The 18,736-nt window shown below is 36.4% G+C and overlaps 5 protein-coding genes and 1 non-coding gene across 7 annotated transcripts; 4 read left to right on the plus strand and 2 right to left on the minus strand.

The window, feature by feature from the left end:
• LOC104726184 (alpha carbonic anhydrase 8-like) lies at window positions 550-5,229 on the plus strand. Of its 2 annotated transcripts, XM_010444984.2 has the most exons (9): window positions 550-806; window positions 933-1,228; window positions 2,194-2,509; window positions 2,668-2,885; window positions 3,127-3,239; window positions 3,628-3,730; window positions 3,850-4,017; window positions 4,141-4,194; window positions 4,275-5,229. In XM_010444984.2, exons 3-9 carry the CDS (start codon window positions 2,209-2,211, stop codon window positions 4,383-4,385), a joined length of 1,068 nt encoding a protein of 355 aa, XP_010443286.1. In that variant the 5' UTR covers window positions 550-806; window positions 933-1,228; window positions 2,194-2,208; the 3' UTR covers window positions 4,386-5,229. The 2 variants fall into 2 exon arrangements, with proteins under 2 accessions (XP_010443286.1, XP_019088118.1); XM_019232573.1 differs by lacking the exons at window positions 550-806; window positions 933-1,228 and having other exon boundaries at window positions 1,577-2,509.
• LOC104728928 (probable FBD-associated F-box protein At1g32375) lies at window positions 5,365-6,809 on the plus strand. The gene is made up of 4 exons (XM_010447840.1): window positions 5,365-6,097; window positions 6,199-6,233; window positions 6,315-6,350; window positions 6,531-6,809. The coding sequence occupies exons 1-4, from the start codon at window positions 5,365-5,367 to the stop codon at window positions 6,807-6,809; spliced, it is 1,083 nt and encodes a 360-aa protein (XP_010446142.1).
• LOC104726186 (E3 ubiquitin-protein ligase RNF126-like) lies at window positions 7,287-9,447 on the plus strand. Its single transcript, XM_010444989.2, has 2 exons — window positions 7,287-7,587; window positions 7,985-9,447. Exon 2 carries the CDS (start codon window positions 8,026-8,028, stop codon window positions 9,238-9,240), a length of 1,215 nt encoding a protein of 404 aa, XP_010443291.1. The 5' UTR covers window positions 7,287-7,587; window positions 7,985-8,025; the 3' UTR covers window positions 9,241-9,447.
• On the minus strand, window positions 9,883-12,938 carry LOC104726187 (probable pyruvate kinase, cytosolic isozyme). Its single transcript, XM_010444990.2, has 3 exons — window positions 12,517-12,938; window positions 11,040-11,501; window positions 9,883-10,943 (listed from the first exon to the last, which is right to left on the minus strand). Exons 1-3 carry the CDS (start codon window positions 12,742-12,744, stop codon window positions 10,131-10,133), a joined length of 1,503 nt encoding a protein of 500 aa, XP_010443292.1. The 5' UTR covers window positions 12,745-12,938; the 3' UTR covers window positions 9,883-10,130.
• On the minus strand, window positions 13,620-18,348 carry LOC104726188 (glucosidase 2 subunit beta). The gene is made up of 16 exons (XM_010444991.2): window positions 18,134-18,348; window positions 17,909-18,025; window positions 17,537-17,632; window positions 17,169-17,408; window positions 16,567-16,823; window positions 16,102-16,176; window positions 15,896-16,006; window positions 15,355-15,682; window positions 15,162-15,263; window positions 14,972-15,073; window positions 14,840-14,897; window positions 14,659-14,727; window positions 14,439-14,526; window positions 14,232-14,293; window positions 14,078-14,129; window positions 13,620-13,991 (listed from the first exon to the last, which is right to left on the minus strand). Exons 1-16 carry the CDS (start codon window positions 18,264-18,266, stop codon window positions 13,926-13,928), a joined length of 1,956 nt encoding a protein of 651 aa, XP_010443293.1. The 5' UTR covers window positions 18,267-18,348; the 3' UTR covers window positions 13,620-13,925.
• TRNAI-AAU lies at window positions 18,462-18,535 on the plus strand. The gene has a single exon. It is a non-coding gene; the product is annotated as a tRNA-Ile (tRNA).

Here is an 18,736-nt window from a genome sequence, read left to right on the forward strand (position 1 = left end):
TTTGAAACGCACTACCACTATGTCCGGGAGAGAGTCGCTTTAGGAGCTTTGGTTGTCAAGCATGTGCCTGCAAACAAACAGTTGGCTGACATATTTACAAAGCCTCTTCCACCTGCTCCGTTTGCTTCGTTGCGATACAAACTTGGTGTGGATACACCTCCCACACTAAGTTTGCGGGGGAGTATAAAGGAGAAACAAAACGCTTCTTTTGAAACAGAGAATTTCAGAACCAAGAAATTGGATCAAACAAAGCTTAAGCCCAACACCATTCAAAAGCCCAACAAAACGAATATGGTTCAACGGTCGACTGCAGACAAGAAGGACATAACAGAGCAGAAGGAATCTCCGTACATCCAAGCTGTCACAAGAGCAGAAGATGTGAGCGGTCCCAAGGTTCTGTAGATAGAGACAAAGAACGTCTTCAATGCTCTCAACCTCCTCTGTGATAAAGACATGTGTCAATGAAAACTAGGTTAAGTAATGTCACAAGTCTTGTATAAATAGATAAGGGTGAATCATTGTAAACCTTTGAGAAAGAACATATTAGAAAATAAGAAATATCTTTCTTCACAGAATCTTCAAATCTCTGTAGCATCCACTTTGAATTGCAACATCTCTTATAATCAAACATTATTGCTTTGTGTACTGAAAAATTTCCGTCTCTTATGCAGAATGCTTATCCTGTTGGTAGTGTCTTCCACCGTCTTGTACATCTAACGCTATGCAGATGTGAGACTGAATGGTTGAATCTACTTATGCGTCTTCTTAGAGATTCACCTAACTTACGAGCTCTCAAACTTATACAGGTATATATATTATATTATATAGTCAACCAATTCATTCATTGTCTATGACCAGGGGTTTTCCGGTCCTAATTACAGCTATGATTAAAATAATTCAATGTAATTTTCATCTCTTTTAATTTTTTTCAGGACCATGAACTTCGGAATAACCAACAACGCCCGAGCTGGAGTGAACCGAATTCAGTTCCTGAATGTCTGTTAACCAGTCTTGAAACTATTGAATGGGAACAATATGAAGGAACAGAAGAAGAGAAACAAGTAGTGGGATTCATCTTAAGAAACGGAAACTTTCTAAAGAAAGTAACTATAGACCCTAACTGCACTGATGATGCCGACGGCAGCAAGAAACTTGAGATGATGAAGGAGTTGTTTCTTTTGCCCAGATGTTCGTCTGCTTGTCGACTTGCTTTTGATTGAAGTTACAGGTCAGCTCTTAGGAGAAGACATGTTCAGTCGCCAATTAAGTTTGGTCTTCGGAATCTTTCTTAATTAGATTATGTTTACAAGCTCTTATTTAGATTATGCTAGAATCCTTACTACTAATTTAGTTATGTCTTCTTTTCTCTGTTTTCCTAGATCTGTGACTAGTACAAGGCAAGAAGTTAATATGATATTATGGGTTCTTTTATTGAAATTATTAATATTGTTTACACTAACTCAAACCCCCGGGAAATCTTAAAAAATTTAGCAAATTAAATAGATTATTTTCAATTATATATCAACTATTTTTTAATCAAACTTAACATAAAATATTTATCATTTAAGAAAATAAAATAAGTTGGACAGCTTAAAGAATAGAAAAGAAATTTGAGAAGCTTAAAGATTTGTTATTGTATTTTCGCCAAAGCTTAATTTCACGTACTTGCCAGCTTCCATATGTTTGAAGTTATGGTCAAATGGTCAAGTAACATCTTCTTAATTTGGTTGGTGTGTGATTTCAAATCTTACATACGCTATTAGGACGTTATTATTTCTATCTTCCAAATTTAGCATCTTTGATTTCTTATTGTTTTGTTCTTAGTCTCTGCCAAAGAAAAGAAGGAAGTTTACGGAAGAAGAAGTATTAATTAGTTTCTTAATTTGGTTTATCATCTTTTGGGGTCTTTGCTTCATGTCTCAACCGTTTTGTTTTTCTTTGGTAAGATTTTGTGGTTAAACACTTGAACTGCTTTTGGATGTCTATTCATAAGAAGGATATATGATACTTTCACATTATGAACCACTTAAAATGAGTCACGCGATTTAAATTAGATTTCCACAAGTTAACAAAAGAAAATCACATCATTTGCATTGTGTTTGTTTGTGTATACAACTCCACGTTCATCATCTAGATCACTTATTAACCCAAAAGATAATAACATCGAGTCTTCTTTTCAACTCTCTCCTCAAGGCATAGCAGAAGAAAATGAAGATATCATCAGTAGGATGGATCTTTGTCCTTACCTTAATCTATGTTACCATTGTTTCGAGTGCACCCGAACCAGCACCTGCACCTAAACCGGCACCTAAACCTAAGCCAGCACCAGCACCAGCACCAACACCAGCACCAGCACCAACACCAGGACCTAAACCTGAACCTGCACCAAATCCAGCACCTGCACCTAAACCGGCACCTGCACCTAAACCTGCACCAGAACCAGCACCTAAACCTAAACCGGCACCTACACCTAAACCTGCACCAGCACGAGCACCAGGTGGAGAAGTTGGTAAGCAAGCTATTTAATTGTTTTTAGTAATCTTTAGGTATTTAAGTTGGAATCTTTAGTGTTAAGACTAAAAATCAAATGAACCTTTAATATGTTCACCTTCAAGGACTTATCTATTTTAAAATTAGTTTAGTGTCTGTTTTGTTTGATTTGAATAGAGGACGAAACAGAATTTAGCTACGAGAAGAAAGGAAAGAAGGGGCCAGCTAAATGGGGAACAATAAAGGAAGAGTGGAAAATGTGTGGAACAGGCAAAATGCAATCTCCGATTGATCTTAGGGACAAAAATGTCGTAGTTACTAATAAACTTGGATCTCTTCGTAGCCAGTATCTACCTTCTAATACCACCATCAAGAACAGAGGTCATGGCATCATGGTAAAAATCAACTATATCACCTTTTCCAATATATTTCATTTTTTTTTCCTTTAAATAATCAGGATATATATGTCATGGACCAAAATTCATACTAATTCTCAAAGTTTTAAGAAACCTGAATAACGTTTTCATTTAATATTGTCTATGTCAAGATCCACATAGATTTAATCATCCGAATCTGCACTAGTAAATATTTTAGTTTTCGTCATACTTTTTTTTTTTGTTTTCTTTACCGTGGCAGTTAAAATTTAAAGGAGGAAACAAAGGTATAGGTATCACTGTCAACGGTACTAAATATCAACTTCAACAACTTCATTGGCACTCTCCTTCCGAACATACAATTAATGGCAAAAGGTTATATTCTATACCGTGTCTTAAATATTAATTGATAATGTAGACTCATTATCTCGCTGTTAAAAGAAATCTCTTCTATCCATCGATTATGTCTTTCGGCCTGATCATAGACCATCTAGGCAGGTTATGCTTGTGATATTTCCTTTTGGATCACATTTTATTTGGCATGTTTTGGATATTAAATAAGGATCATATTTGGCATTTTGTCATATCTTTCAAGTCCAACATCTAAATATATAATATATATAAGAACCTAACTATAAGAAGTAATACTAATTCGTATATGTGATCATAGTGGCTTAATAGGTGAGGAGTCTAATTTAGTTATACTTATTATTTGAGATTTGAATTGCATGCAAATTTTGAACAAATAAAACAACATAAATAGGTATGCGCTTGAGAAACACTTGGTTCACGAGAGCGAAGATGAACGCTACGCTGTTGTCGCTTTCTTATACAAACTGGGAGCATCTGACCCTTTTCTCCTTTCGGTATTGCAATCTTAATTAACCTTCCTATACTAATAGTAATATATACTATGGTTTAATCATATCACTGATATTACTAATCGAAGAAAAAATAGTTATTCAATATATGTTTTATTGTTTAGTTGGACAAACAATTGAAGAAGATAACTGATGCCCATGAGTCCGAGGAACATGTCGGAATCATTGATCCCAAAAAACTAAGTTTTGAATCAAAACTTTATTATAGATATATCGGATCACTTACAGCTCCTCCCTGTTCTGACAATGTTATTTGGTCCGTTGCCAAAGAGGTATATAGTACTAAGATATTATATATATATATACATAGTTTTTTTTATTTCACTTTATTATTGTTATTGTATCCTAATTACCTTATTAATAGTAATGTCTTACATGTTTTAACGAACTTTCAGATTCGCACTGTGACAAGTAAACAAGTGAAACTTCTCCGTGTGGCTGTACACGATGTAAGCTAAGTGTTTTTCTTTCTTTGCGGATCAATATTATGCATGCAGCTTATTAGCATCATTAACATAATTTCTTACAGGCTTCAAATTCAAATGCGAGGCCGCTTCAACCAATCAATAAGCGTGTGGTGCACTTATACATACCAAAAGCTAAGTTAATGAAGAAAAACAGTAATATAACTTATTACTAATCTTTAATTCTTTATATTATGTACACCAAAATGATGTTTTAGGAAGAAACTGATGACTTCGTTTTTTATATTTAAATATAGTCATCACCCACTCGTGTTATAAAATGGTTTTTTTTATGTTAAAGAGGAGTTGACGTTTCGGGGGGGTCAGAATTTTACTGAAAAGATCAGACTAACCTCTGATCTAAGCTTTATAGTATCCCTCTCCGTGAATTTTCCGTAGTCCATCCATCAGATAACAGAGCAAATAAGTCTCCTTGTAAATTGATATGACTGAGAATTGAGAAATCAATGTTAGCCAATGATAGAGAATGCAATAACCACCTCCATCTTGGGGAATCAACCCTTGTATACAGACTGAGCAAGGCATTGTATACCGTTTACAGAGTTCCTACAATATTGACAGTAGTACTTAGTAGTAAAAACGTCGGCCATATGGGGTTCAAGCATACATTGTAATTAAAATGGGTGATATACAAACAAGGAAATTACAATGGCAGAGAGTACACTGGAACTTGTTTTTGTGGGCATGGTCTATAGAAGGAATGATCCTAAAACTTCTCTGTTTTAGTTTAGCTTACAAGATATCATCAATCAACTTATGGTCTTTGCTCCCTCTAATTATAAGAATGATATCTTTTTATGCACGTACTGGATTAATCAATAAGATAAGTTTAGTTTACATATGATGAATATTTACTCTCTTTTAATTGTATTAAAAATAAATAAAAAATCAGAGAAAGAAAATTATGGAAATTAATAATATATATATTTTTTTACTAATTGCGAAAGTCGCACAGCTCCAATTAATTAGGGTTTCTATTCAAAAGACGTAATTGGTGTCAGGACATGCTTTTTTTTTTTTTTTTTTTTTTTTTTTTTTTTTTTTTTTTTTTTTTTTTTNATCTTCTCATTCTCGTTCAACCATTGTTTGGTTTTGTGGGTTGGATAGGGTTTTTGATCTGCGTAAGAATTCTCAATGGATAGGATAAGTGGGTTACCCGATGCAGTGCTCGTGGGAATATTGTCTCAACAACCTACTAGAGATGTTGTGGCCACAATGGTTTTGTCAAAACGGTGGCGATTTCTTTGGAGGATGGTGCCAAAACTCGTATACGATGATAGCTATCAGAGTAATGAGTTTGGTAAATTTTCGATATTTGTTTTAAGATCTTTGGTTTTGCATGAGGCGCCAGTTATAAAAACGTTGCGTTTCAAACTTGATCAAAAGTCTTGTAATGCTATTGATATTGGAGTATGGTTTAGAGTTATTGCTAGACATGTTGTGCGTAAGCTTGTTATCGAGATTGTTACTTCTTCTAGTCAAACTACTCCAGCTGTCACACTTCCGAGGAGCTTGTATACATGTTGTAAAATGCTTGTGATCTTGAAACTAAGTAACACGGTTCTTTTGGATGATGCATTTGCCTCAATTTTTTTCCCATCCCTCAAGAAACTGAGTCTTGAATCCATGAAGTACCCACCAGGTGGTGATGAATTTTTCAAGAAGCTTTTATTAAGCTGTCCTGTTCTTGAGGACTTATATGTGGAGCAGTGTCCTGATGATAATGTGACTGTTTTCACCGTTAGGGTGCCTTCTCTCAAGTACGCATCATTGTATAAATCACAAGACAGAGTTAAAGATGACAAAGATGGGTTTGTGATAAATACTCCTTTGTTGGAACACTTGGTCATTTCTGAGTATAGCTCTTGTGGGTTTGTGTCATTGAGAATGAAATGCCTAATATTGATAAGGCAGGCGTTGTCGTTACCCAAAATCATAATGGGGATATTCTAAGTTTTGTTAATTCAGTCCAGCGTCTCTATTTATGTTTACCAACCGCAAAGGTAAACATACGTTTTGTTTATTTTATTTTTGAAGCTCTCTATTTATGTTGATTGTGTACTTGAGTCTGATTTGTATTGCAGGATGCATATCCTATTGGTAGTGTCTTCCGAAGTCTTGTACGTTTAACGTTATGCACATGTAAAACAAAGTGGTTGGATATACTTTTGTGTATGCTCAGAGCCTCTCCTAATTTACGAGCTCTCAAACTTTGTTCTGTACGTAAATCTAAACCTGAATTATTTCATTTTCCTCTCGACCAGTATATATTATTAAATCCATTTTACATGTTGTATCAGTACCATAATGAGGATTATCCACGTCCGTGCTGGAGTGAACCGAGTTCAATTCCTAAGTGTTTGGTAACGAGTCTTGAAACTCTCAAATGGGTAAATTATGAAGGGTACAAAGAAGAGAAACAAGTAGCAGCATTCATCTTAAGAAACGCAAACCGTTTGAAGAAGGCAATTTTCTCCTCTGATGATTCCAACGATCACGAGAAATCTGAGATGCTTAAAGAGTTGTTGTCATCATCATCGCCTATGTGTTCACGTACTTGCCAGCTTCGTTTTGATTGAAGCTATATTTGTTTGGTTGGTGTTTGATTTTGATTTCTTAAATAAGCTTTATATTGGTAAACACATTATTGAAGAATGTAATGGATAGATACATTACTCGGGCCCGATTCTAAGAAATAAAGTTCAAGCGTCTATTATTATAAAGTTGGAGAAAACATAAAAATTTCATTATCAATTTAAAAATGTCTACATCAAAACGAATATATTTTACATACATTTTTTTTACATAGAAGAGAAGATACCTTCGTATTTCCATTTCAACTAGAATATACAACTAGTCATTATAATATAACCAAACAAATAGTAATCTAACTCAAATAAACGAAGACCACACACTCACACAGGCGTTGAATCAATCAGGCTACTGATAAAATTTGTAAAGGAAGCAAAAAAGACTATAATTAACAAAAAAAAAAAGTCTTAAACTTGATTAAGAATTAAACTAAGGATAATAAATGCTAATTAAGAAAATGACATAAAGTAAAGAGGAGACAAGGGGGAACGAGTTGGGGTGTTGTTTAGACCGAAGAGGAGGAGAGGAAGGAGGACGTGGTTGGGTTGCTTTGTTTCGTTTCCTTCCTCTCTTTCTTCTTCATTTCCTCTTTCTTTCTTTCTCCATTTTTTCTCGAACCCTTTCTACAAAAAAATTAAATCTTTATTTTTTTGGGGGGCTTTTTTTCTAATTTTCTCTAGAGGAATCGAGAAAGAAGGAAGAACAAGATTTGAAAGTTTATTTCTTGGGGTTTTCAACAAGTAAAAGCAGAGACATTTATTAAAGGTATGATTTTTGTGTTGTGGGTTTGTAAAAATTTCTGGGTTTTTTTCTTTTTTTTTGAGAAATTATATGACAGAAAAAGCAAGAAATTTGATTCCTTTTTTTTTGAAGGGTTTTGTTTATTTTACAAAGATTCTGGGTTTTCTTTCAATTTTTTTCCATATGGGTTTTGGATTTTATCCAAATTTGTTAAGAAAAGATTTTAACTTTTCTTCTCCTTTTTTTCTCAAAGATGTTCTTATCCGAATTTGATTGGTCAAAATCAATAAAATTCTGGGGAAATTAATGACAAAAATCTACTCATTTTGAGAAAGTTATAAACTTTATAGGGTCTTAGATCTGAATTTATATATATTTTTCATCGTGTGTTCTTCTTCTTCTTCTTCTTCTGGTTTTGCAGAATCAAGAGATTTGGGGGAGGTGAAGGATTGAGAGAGAGACATGGATGAAACAATGGCAGCTAGGTATTGGTGTCACATGTGTTCACAAATGGTGAATCCAATAATGGAATCTGAGATCAAATGTCCCTTTTGTCAAAGCGGGTTCATAGAAGAAATGAGCGGTAATGGCAATGGAGGTGGAGGCAGAGGCATACCAAGAGATGTTCAAGATTCAGAAACCGATTTTGGAACAGACCGTGCGTTGTCTCTATGGGCACCAATCTTGCTTGGGATGATGAGTAGTCCTAGGAGACGAAGAAGGTTTAGGAGATCAGAGTTTGGTGAAGACAATAACGATGATAATGTTGATGATGAGTTGAACAATCTTGATGGGAATGATAACAGTAATGTGTATCGTCATCATCGAGCTAGGCGACATGGTGGAGAGATTGATTTGGATAGAGAGTTTGAATCTATCTTGAGGAGAAGACGAAGAAGCTCAGGTAATATATTGCAGTTGCTTCAAGGGATTCGTGCTGGGATTGCTTCTGAGTATGAAAGCTCTGATGAGAATCCTCGAGAGAGGGATAGTAACAACAACAATAGAGTTATAATGATCAATCCTTATAACCAATCTCTTGTTGTTCAAGGTTCTTCTGATCAAAATCATCATCATCATCATCCTTCATTGACTTCACTTGGTGATTACTTCATTGGACCTGGATTAGATCTTTTACTTCAGCATTTAGCTGAGAATGATCCTAATAGACAAGGGACTCCACCTGCTCGTAAAGAAGCTGTTGAAGCTTTACCAACTGTTAAGATAATGGAACCTTTGCAATGTTCTGTTTGTTTGGATGATTTTGAGAAAGGAACTGAAGCTAAAGAGATGCCTTGTAAGCATAAGTTTCATATCTGTTGTATTGTTCCTTGGCTTGAGCTTCATAGTTCTTGTCCCGTTTGTCGATTTGAGCTTCCTTCTAGTGCTGATGATGATGATGAGACAAAGACTGATTCCACTGAGAGACCGCCAAGAACAAGAAATGTTCGGGAAACTAATAACAGAAACGTTGTTGAGAGTGTTGGTAGTGCGGAGAGAGGAAGAGAGGATGATGCGAGGAGTGGAAATGGAAGACGGTTCTCGTTTCCATGGCCGTTCAGTGGATTGTTCTCGTCTTCTTCTTCTTCTTCTTCGTCGTCGTCGTCTTCATCATCCTCTGGAACTCAATCTGGTGAGAACAATTTCTACTCAAGATCTTCTGGTTCTTCTCGCTGATTTGTTACTGTTCTTGTTCTTTCATCTTTTGTTGCTCTATCAAATATGTCAATTTCTAGCTCTTAAATTTGTTATGTACTCTGCATTTCATTCTCTGCTTTTATTATGTACATAAAAAAATGATGTTCTTTCACTCAGACTGTTGAACCAAAACAAATCCATTGTTGTTGTACAGAGATGATCAAATTCAGTTTATGTGTTTCCATTGTTCTTTGTTTTCAACAAATTGAGTCTTCTTAATACTATGAAATATCTGTCAGCTGATGTCCAAATAAATGATGGTAATGCTACATAATAGAGGAAATGATTCAATCTTTTGTCGGAATGAGCTTTGTATGGGCGATGATGATTCAGTCTTTGTACAGAGATGATCAAATTATGTGTGTTTCCATTATCTTTGTGTTTTTTAAAATGGAGTGTTTCAGAAATATGAAAATTATATTTTTCAGTTGAAGCACAAATAATGATGAATTTTTTTACAAAAATGGAGATAATGATTAGTCATTGTCGGAATGATTTTTGTATGGGGCGATGATTCATGCGCTGTCTTCTTTTTGTCTTCATGCCCTGTCAATTTTAAGAATAAGAAACATATTTCACCATTATATTTGGCTTATACGTAAGAAATATACTTCAAAAAACAATAAGAAAATCATGATAATGGATACGTGTATGAATGATCCAGTAGTTTCCATACAACCCAAAAAAAATCCCAGAAGGAGCTGTTAAGTGGATTCACCGGTCACAATAGTAGTGGTAATATGCAAAAAAATAGAACTCGAGTTTTCTATCTCAAGATTTAAATCACAATCTTGAATACTTTCATGAATAAAACGTTTATAATAGGAGCGTTCTCCAAACGCCAAAAACGGGGTTTTTGATTGGAATCATCACTTGACGGTCAAGATCTTGATCACAGAAGCATTACCAACTCGGAGTAGAGCAACAACGGAGTCACCAGTCTTGCACAGCTCTTTCTCTTTCCCGTACTGAGTCGCAAACTCAATAGCTTCTTCTGTTGATTCATCGTGTGAAGCTCTTGCGGATCCAGCGTAGAGCACTGGGATCAGACCACGGAAGATAAGGCTGTGTCTCGCGGGGGACTCGTCGCTGCAAGACCAGTCGAAGAAGTCGGTTTTGATCTCTGGAACAACGACAGATAGAATAGGCATTCCTGGTCTGTACTTAGCCACAAGTCTCGCTGTGCTTCCTCCTCTGGTTAGGACCATGATGAGAGTAGCTCTAGCTGAGTTAGCGGTTCTGACAGCTGAGGATGCGAGTGACTCGAGTGGGCTCATTGGAACTGGAGAGTACAGCATGATCCTCTTGAAGACATCACCGTAGTCGAGGGTGCTCTCAGCTTCCACACAGATCTTAGCCATTGTACGGACAGCTAGTTCAGGGTATGCTCCAGCTGCGGTTTCACCACTGAGCATGACACAGTCTGTACCGTCGAGGACCGCGTTTGCAACATCTGTGGCTTCAGCTCTTGTGGGTCGAGGAGACTTGATCATGGACTCGAGCATCTGAGTCGCTGTGACCACAGGTTTCCCCTGGATGTTGCATTTGTAGATCATCACCTTCTGAGCTAAGAAGATCTTCTCAATCGGGATTTCCATACCTAGATCTCCTCTGGCAATCATGAAAGCATCCGAATTCACCAAAATGTCATCGAAATTTGCCACACCTTCTTGGTTCTCAACCTAAACCATCACAAAAAGATAGCACAAAACCTTCACAACCTAAAGATTTGATCCTGTAGTTTCCGGAACTAGAAAGAGAGCTTTGGTTTAGCATACCTTAGACATGAGAAGAATAGTTTTCGCGTGCTTTCCTAGTAGTTTCCGGACCTGGACTAAGTCTGAACCTTTTCTGACAAAGGACAGAGCAATCATGTCGATTTGATTTGGGACTCCCCATTGCATGATGTCTTCTTTGTCTTTCTCAGTTAGAGTTGGGAGATCCACAACAACACCTGGGAGATTAACATTCTTTCTCTCACCGAGCATGGCACTGTTCTCACACCGGCAACGGACTGTTCCGTTCTCTCTGTCACAAGAGAGGACCAGTAAGGAGATTGTACCATCAGCACAAAGTATGACCATTCCTGGGTTCACATCTACAGCCAGCTTTTTGTAGCTCATGCAAATAGTGTTCTCGTCACCCTTCAAGTCGTAGTCAGTCGAAATTGTGATCTCCTGGCCTTGTGTCAGTTGAATTGGTTTCCCATCTTTCAAGAACCCGGTTCGGATTTCTGGACCCTTTATAAGAGAAAAAAACAACAACAACCCTCTATTAACATAATCAAAAAACCATATAAATCTGTCACACTTTACATACACAAGACATAAGTTGACAGAACAAATCTTCAACTGAAAAAGCAAACAGGTTAAGAGTATCAACTGAAATGTGGTTAGAACTTTTACTTCACACACTAATGCCATTCTCCGGCTAAAAAAAACATAATTGTCTATCAACACTAATTTCTTCTTACTCTACAATTAGAAGTCTCCTGTCTCTTATACTGTCAATATGGCTGCCTCAAGCTAAGCGTATATACAAGAAACAAGTTATGGAAACAAATCAAATTTAAAATTCACACTGAGTTTAATTTCGAGTATAACTTCTTCTTCACACACTAATAATAAACTCGGCCACAAAACCAGAGAGAACAGTTCAAGAACATCTTATATCACCACTCTCCACATACTTGACTCTAATTCATCATCTATTAAATACTGTATTTATTACCTTCACTAGCTTTTACTCTTCTCAACTTTGGTCTAACTCGTTCAAAGAAGAGACAAATTACGTAACCACAAGAACAAGAGTCTCACAGACACAGATCTAGATTCATAATTTAATAACAAATTAGGCAATTCCCAGAAGTTATAAAAGCACCATTCATGAGAGTAAGGTTTCTTAGAGTTCTATATTAGCAAGAGTTGAAATATAAGAAAAAAAAAAAAAAAAAATCAAATGACATAAATAGACAAAAACAGAAACCATTTACCAAACATAGATGAGTACAAAAGAGGCATGAACGAAAAAACATTTAAACACAAAAATCAATCAAAAAATAAAATAGACCGTCAGTGTTACAGATCAAGATGTAGAAATAAACCAATCAGAGACCACACAAAAAAAAAAATCTAGAGAAAAAACCCTAGAATTTCCAGATCACAGTCGAATCGGAGTCAAAAGGAATGATTGACGATTGAAATCGCAAAAGTTCACACAGCTAACTATAATAAACAGCGAACTTAATCGGCGAACCTTGGTGTCGAGCATAACAGCGCAGAGGATACCAGTGTTAAGCATAGCTTGACGGAGGTTATCGAGAGTCTCTTGGTGGTACTCATGAGATCCATGAGAGAAATTGAAGCGAGCAACGTTCATACCAGCCCTGAGAAGCTTCTCCACCATAGGAACGGATCTGGAAGCTGGACCTAGAGTACATACGATCTTCGTCTTCGGCCTTTGCTCTATCATCGCCGTCGCCATCGTAGTAAGTAAAGTAAAAAGAAGCAAGGATTGGGGATTGTTGGTGTAGAGGAAGAAGAGAGAGAGATGAGAAAGAGAGATTTATGGAGTGAGATCTGGCTTGCCGAACAAGGAAAATACAGAGAGAATCTGAGAAAGAAAGAGAGAGATTTATGAAGAAATGAAGAAGAGTCTCTCTCTCTCTCTCTCTCTCTCTCTCTTCTTCTTTTATTGACTTTTGAGGTGAAAAAATGAAAATAAAAATGGTAAATTGGAGTCGTTGGTTTAGATTTGGTCAAGAAAAGACCGATACGTTTTTTGATTCTTTCCCACCGGTTTAATATTCTACCGTGTGACGCACATTGTTATGACTTCTGAATACTATTCCGTTTTCGTTTACCTTTTTATGCCTTCTCGAACTATTGTCGGGCCACATGGTTTATTTTTTTCTCTGTATAAAATATCTACTTAATGATATTTTAAGTCTTTCTAATGCACGTTATTTGTCATTATTTCAAAGTTGATTAACATTTGTTTGTTTACACATGGATAGTTTTCAGTTAATTTCTTGTTAACCAGTAGTTAAGATGAGAATATATTAATTTTGTAAATAATTTATAGATTTGATGATTTTGATCTTTGTTTAATTCCGGAATTAAGTTATTCATAATCTTGAAAATAATAAATTATTCAATCCCGGTTAGGGTGTTAAGTGTTGAACTGCAATAGTTTAGTTCATTATTGAGTTTTGTCTCTATTGGTAATGGAATCTGTAAAACAAAGCATCAGAATTTATTTTTTAAACCGAACCAAAACCTACCACTTGTTTAGGACGTATGTAAAAACACTTTCCGACCTAAACAGTGATTAAACTTCGAGATGTTATCCCGAATAACTTTAAGACACTAAAAGCTTTATAAGATTTTAGGCCTCCTTCACGTCTTTTTTATAGAAGAATCGTTCTTTGCGCTTAACCAAAGCTGAACATTGTCTAGATACTTTTGATATATAGAGAGTCTCTGTTGAACACAAATGAGGTAAACTTGACCCTATCATTCTCTTCCGACCCAAAACTTCTCCGTTCACTTTTTTTTTAGTTCCTCCTTTCTTGACGTTTGAGACTTAGCAAGATTACTAGTCTAACTGACATAAATCTAACCGCAGTGTGCGCATCTGGTAAGAATTATTTCAGGTGAAAATGATCAGAGTTCGTCGTGATTCTGAGGTTTGTCTTGGTTCATCAACTTCTCGAGCTTCTGCTGTAGTTCCTATAAAAAAGACGAAACACCAGATTAAGGAAGTGTTAGCTAGTGTAGTCTTCTTTGAGATTTGAGATGACACAAAAACAACTTACTTTAAGTTTGTCTTCCAAACACCGAGCTGGAGTAGATAAGATCGCCGCATATCTGTGTAACAAGAGAGTAATAATAAAGGATAGCAAAATGAAAAACTGGAGACAAAAGGGGATGATGACCCGTGCGTGATATGTATCCAAGACAAGAACTTACTCGCAACGGCTTGGTTCATCGACATCCGTAAGCTCATTTTTCAACCCGCATCTTAGTTTCACCTGCATTTACTGAACTAGTCAAGCTTTGTATTCTTAACGTCTGTGATCTTTGCAAGGACAAGTCTCACATTAATTTCTTTCGATAGTTGGACTCAATGTTAATTGGACAATATTTTTTGGACTTTTAACAATATCAAACGCTTACCTTAAGGCTTCTATCCGGACCATTCCAGCATTTATCTCCGTTGGTATATGACATGAATTGGTAAGAGTTCTCAAATTTGTCCCAATCCCTATTTTGGTAAATTCCATAAAACAAAGTAAAGAAGCATAGAGATCAGCTTCGAAACCATTCCTCGTTATTAGTGTATGTATCATGAAAGAGATCAACATGCACAGAAAATATACAGTGGCATGATACTTACCCTAACCGAGTTTTTGAATAGCCCTCCTCTTGTGTTGCTTCTTTATATGAGCAGACTTTGTAAGTATACCTACGCCATTATGTAGGTAATAACAGTAAATGCATAAGATAACCATAATTATAATTCCTGATAATGCTAATAAAGAATGGATGAGACATTAAACTGATAAGATTATCCTTACTTGCCCTGTTTGCTTTCAAAACAACGACCATGGAATGAATAGAACTCTTTCTCCGGTCCTGTGATAACAATATGTAAGGACTAACTCAAAGAAAGGCAAATGTAAGTGCTTAGGATGTCTTATCATACACACCAAAGTCTTGTTTTAGTTTCTTTTCTAAGCTCGATATCCTTGACTGTATTTTATTCAGTTTGGAGTTTGACTCATCGTATTCTTTGCGTACCCGATCAGCCTCTGCACATTCCAAAATGATATAAATGAATCACTAAAGAATAAGAGTAGCACTAGTACCAATAATGGAAATGCTAAACTATTATTTTACCCGATTTGTCCACTGGGGTGGTTTGGAATAAATTCACAGACAGCAAAATGTTCTTGACAGTCTTTTGTATCTTCTCCAACCAAGTAGGATTTGAGGTTGTCTCTATCCGTAACGAAATTCAATCATGTCAACTAAATATGATAGATGATTAACATCGTTCAAGAATATAAATATCTGTGGAAATAGTGCAGACCTGATAAATCGACATCATCATCTGCATCAGATTTGTATGAAGAACTAGAATCATGGCGATACTCCTCTTCGTAGGAATCATCTTCGGGTTCATGGTCACTGTATTTCCCATCATCGCTGGTATCGTCACTATCCGAAACAAATCCATCATCTTCTTCTACTTCATGTGGAGTGATGGGTGTGTGCTCATGGTTTTCCTGAATATCAACTTTGGGGCTATCGTCTGCCTCAGTTGGATTATCAGATTTCTCTCCTGTCCAACGAGAGGCAACAAGACGCCCCAACTCTTCCTTTGACAACTCTTCCTTCTTTTCGGTTACAAGATCGTCCTATCAAAATAGAAAGTAGAGTACTTTTGACGTCAAGGGAAAAATCAGGAAATTAGTAATTTCCAAGATATAACTCAGAATGGGAAGAGTTACTGAAATAATGCAATAGACAAGTCTCAAAAAGACAGAGTATTCTCATCACGGAAGTTCAGAGAACTATACTCAGATGTATGACAACTGTATGAACTAGGCCAGAAATTGAAAGAAAATTACCATTTTCTTAACCTCGTCTGATTCCTCCTTTTTGGTATCATCATCATTTTGCAATCCCTCTGTGACGGAATCCTCAGATGAGGGAGTTTCCTCCTTTGTATCCACAACATGCTGTATAGTAGACAACCTTATATCATCATCTAACTTCCAAGTAACAGATTGCACCACTTTTCGAAAAGCATATGAATCAAAATAAATTTCCATACCTCGTCTGCTGGATTAGTGTGAGTAGCTTCTTCCAATATACTTGTTGGTTCAGCTTCAGCTTCAGCTGCTGGCTCCTGAAATTAAATTTTAATTCAGGACCCGCTTGAGTTACACAGCCCGAAAGCAAAAGAAGAGAACTCAAGAAAAATAGAAACCACTGAAGGTATTGACGAGGGTTCATAGTCATGTGAATGAGTTCAAGATAGCCAAGGTTTAGATGTCATCATGTCAATGAGAATGAGAAAGAGTATCAAGCGTCTCACATATTGAAACTTGAATATTTTATTTCATGACCTCATGATTCATGAACGAGCAGGAGGTCCAAAAGGGACCAAAATATTAACAAATGGTCTGATAAGCTTATCGTCCATGGTTTGACTCCTTAACTTGTTGAATAAGTACAATTAAAAAGACGACAAAGATGAAAGCGTGCAAATCTATTTTAGTTCAAGAAAAGAACTAACCTCATCTGAAGGATAATCCTTGTAATTACCAATCTCATCATGATGTGTTGTATCATGGGGATTTTCATCGTGCTGTGAAACTCCAGGCACCCCTTCATCATTGGTGCTTTCTTCAACTTTTTCACTGTCATCTGTCTTCTCCTCAGTATCCCCCTTTCCTTCATGGGCAGCTGACTCGGCCTCTTTCTTTTCCTTCTCCTCCTTTTCTTTCTGTAGACGCTCCTTCTCCTCTACCTTCTCAATTTGTTCTTTACGATCTAAAGAAGAAATGTAAACATGTCAAGCATAGAAAGAAATTGAATTTTGTTTACTTAACTCATAGTTAACAGTAAAAAAAATTCTGTCTTTTTCATCTGTAGTCATCACAGAAAGAAGTTAATCAGATTCCACTACATAAACTACAAGTCATGTATTTTCTCACTTTCTTCTTTTCCTTTTGGTGGTTAGTGAAACTTTAACTGATCCGAGGCATATCAAGCATCCAACTACACATATGTCCGTTTAAGTTCTCTAAGATGAAAACTAAACCTCCCCTCTCATTCCACTTGCAAAATCAGCCAACAGAAAGATTAAATTACGCATCCAAAGAAAGAAAGGCAAACCTTTCAGCTGTTCAACAAGGCCTTTGAGAATCTTCTCTTCACTTTTCAGCTTCTTCAATTCGGCTGCATCTTTCTCTAGACCCACTTTCGCTTTTTCTATTTCCTGTCTCCTAATAACAAGCCCTTGGTTATATGTCTCGATCTTTTTCTTAAGATTTTCTCGAGCAGCTTTTCCAGCTTCCCAGCATGTATTTGGGCATGTCACTTGACCATCATATTCATCACTACCATCACAACAATCTGCTCTCATAGGGGAAAACAAACCATAAGTACTGATAAGCTAATTCTTCAACAATTTCTTCCTCCATATGGTTGAAAGGACATAGCTTAATTCAATGTAAATGAATTATAGAATCCCAGTAACGTACCACAAATACCATCATTGACTCTGGAAGAAAACAAAACAGTTGGAGAGTGGCCTGCGTTTCTACAATAGAATTTCCCACTTGGGCAAGCTGAGGTACCTGGATTTTTTATCAACACATAAAGCAACGTAAACAAAATGATCCATCACACATATAACCCCCCCAAAAAAGCAAAAAACTATATTCCACTCCACTAAACAAAAACCAGAACTTTAATCACTAGTTTGAATTCCCAACGAAACTGTAATGGTTAATCAACTAATCACAATCGTACCAAAAGAAAAGAAAAAAAAAAAAAAGCTACACAATAAGAACTTTACAATCGAAAAGTACCAACATCAACGAGAGAAGAGAAATTGAGAAAACGAAACGAACCTGGCTCGTCAGTTCCATCAGAACAATCACAGAAATCGTCATTAAGTTGAGCTTTTGTGAATTTCTTTGATCCATCCTTACACTTTATCTCCGAAGATGACTTGTAATACTTCTCATCTACACAACATCAACAAGAGAAAACAAAAGATCAAATCGGAGTAATTACAGTGAACGATCTTGAGAAAAAACGAAGCAGATCTCTCAATGAGCAGGAAACCACCAAACCTTGAGGAGAAATGCCGAGAAACGGATCGTTTGATGGAGACGAGTTCGATCTAATAACAGAAACAAGGAGAATAAGAAGAAACGATAGCTGCAAAGAGAAGGAGACAGAGGAAGACAATACAACTACTCTCATCTTCTTCGAGATCGGAACCGGAGAGAATGAACGGAGAAAACAGATTTGGCCACGAGAAAATCAAGTGCCTCAGTGTCTGAGAAAGAGAGAAGAAGTTCGACACAGATTCGATGAAACGACACAGTTTCGATTATTAACTGATTTTTTAGCATACGTTTGTAAACTTAAAATTTGTAAGAGTTACATAAATCGAAAGGCCCATTAGCTCAGTTGGTTAGAGCGTCGTGCTAATAACGCGAAGGTCGCAGGTTCGAAACCTGCATGGGCCATTTTTTTCGCATTTATTTCCTTATCTTCCTTTTAATTGTTACACTGGGCTTATTAGAATGGGCCAATAGTTAGCCCGAAACCAAAAATAGGACGGTGATAATAAACTAGGGTTTTGCGGAGTCAAAAGCATATATACACTCAGCTTCTCTGCTCTGTCCTTCAAACTATTCAAGTCAAAGCTTTTTATTGTTCTGTCCGCC

Source organism: Camelina sativa, chromosome 11, assembly GCF_000633955.1.
Source record: "Camelina sativa cultivar DH55 chromosome 11, Cs, whole genome shotgun sequence".
NCBI lineage: Eukaryota > Viridiplantae > Streptophyta > Magnoliopsida > Brassicales > Brassicaceae > Camelina > Camelina sativa.

What these genes read in the sequence shown, in the direction of transcription:
- LOC104726184 (XM_010444984.2), top strand. Translation starts at nt 2,209, where the DNA reads ATGAAGATATCATCAGTAGGATGGATCTTTGTCCTTACCTTAATCTAT. An exon ending in CATACAATTAATGGCAAAAG is followed by an intron (nt 3,240 to 3,627) that starts GTTATATTCTAT and finishes CAACATAAATAG; the next exon opens with GTATGCGCTTGAGAAACACT. An exon ending in TCCGTGTGGCTGTACACGAT is followed by an intron (nt 4,195 to 4,274) that starts GTAAGCTAAGTG and finishes AATTTCTTACAG; the next exon opens with GCTTCAAATTCAAATGCGAG.
- LOC104728928 (XM_010447840.1), top strand. Translation starts at nt 5,365, where the DNA reads ATGGATAGGATAAGTGGGTTACCCGATGCAGTGCTCGTGGGAATATTG. An exon ending in TATGTTTACCAACCGCAAAG is followed by an intron (nt 6,234 to 6,314) that starts GTAAACATACGT and finishes TTTGTATTGCAG; the next exon opens with GATGCATATCCTATTGGTAG. An exon ending in GTAGTGTCTTCCGAAGTCTT is followed by an intron (nt 6,351 to 6,530) that starts GTACGTTTAACG and finishes ATGTTGTATCAG; the next exon opens with TACCATAATGAGGATTATCC.
- LOC104726186 (XM_010444989.2), top strand. Translation starts at nt 8,026, where the DNA reads ATGGATGAAACAATGGCAGCTAGGTATTGGTGTCACATGTGTTCACAA.
- LOC104726187 (XM_010444990.2), bottom strand. Translation starts at nt 12,744, where the DNA reads ATGGCGACGGCGATGATAGAGCAAAGGCCGAAGACGAAGATCGTATGT. An exon ending in CTGTTATGCTCGACACCAAG is followed by an intron (nt 11,502 to 12,516) that starts GTTCGCCGATTA and finishes TCTCTTATAAAG; the next exon opens with GGTCCAGAAATCCGAACCGG. An exon ending in CTATTCTTCTCATGTCTAAG is followed by an intron (nt 10,944 to 11,039) that starts GTATGCTAAACC and finishes GTGATGGTTTAG; the next exon opens with GTTGAGAACCAAGAAGGTGT.
- LOC104726188 (XM_010444991.2), bottom strand. Translation starts at nt 18,266, where the DNA reads ATGAGAGTAGTTGTATTGTCTTCCTCTGTCTCCTTCTCTTTGCAGCTA. An exon ending in TGATGATGTCGATTTATCAG is followed by an intron (nt 15,264 to 15,354) that starts GTCTGCACTATT and finishes CGTTACGGATAG; the next exon opens with AGACAACCTCAAATCCTACT. An exon ending in TTTGAAAGCAAACAGGGCAA is followed by an intron (nt 14,728 to 14,839) that starts GTAAGGATAATC and finishes ATAATGGCGTAG; the next exon opens with GTATACTTACAAAGTCTGCT.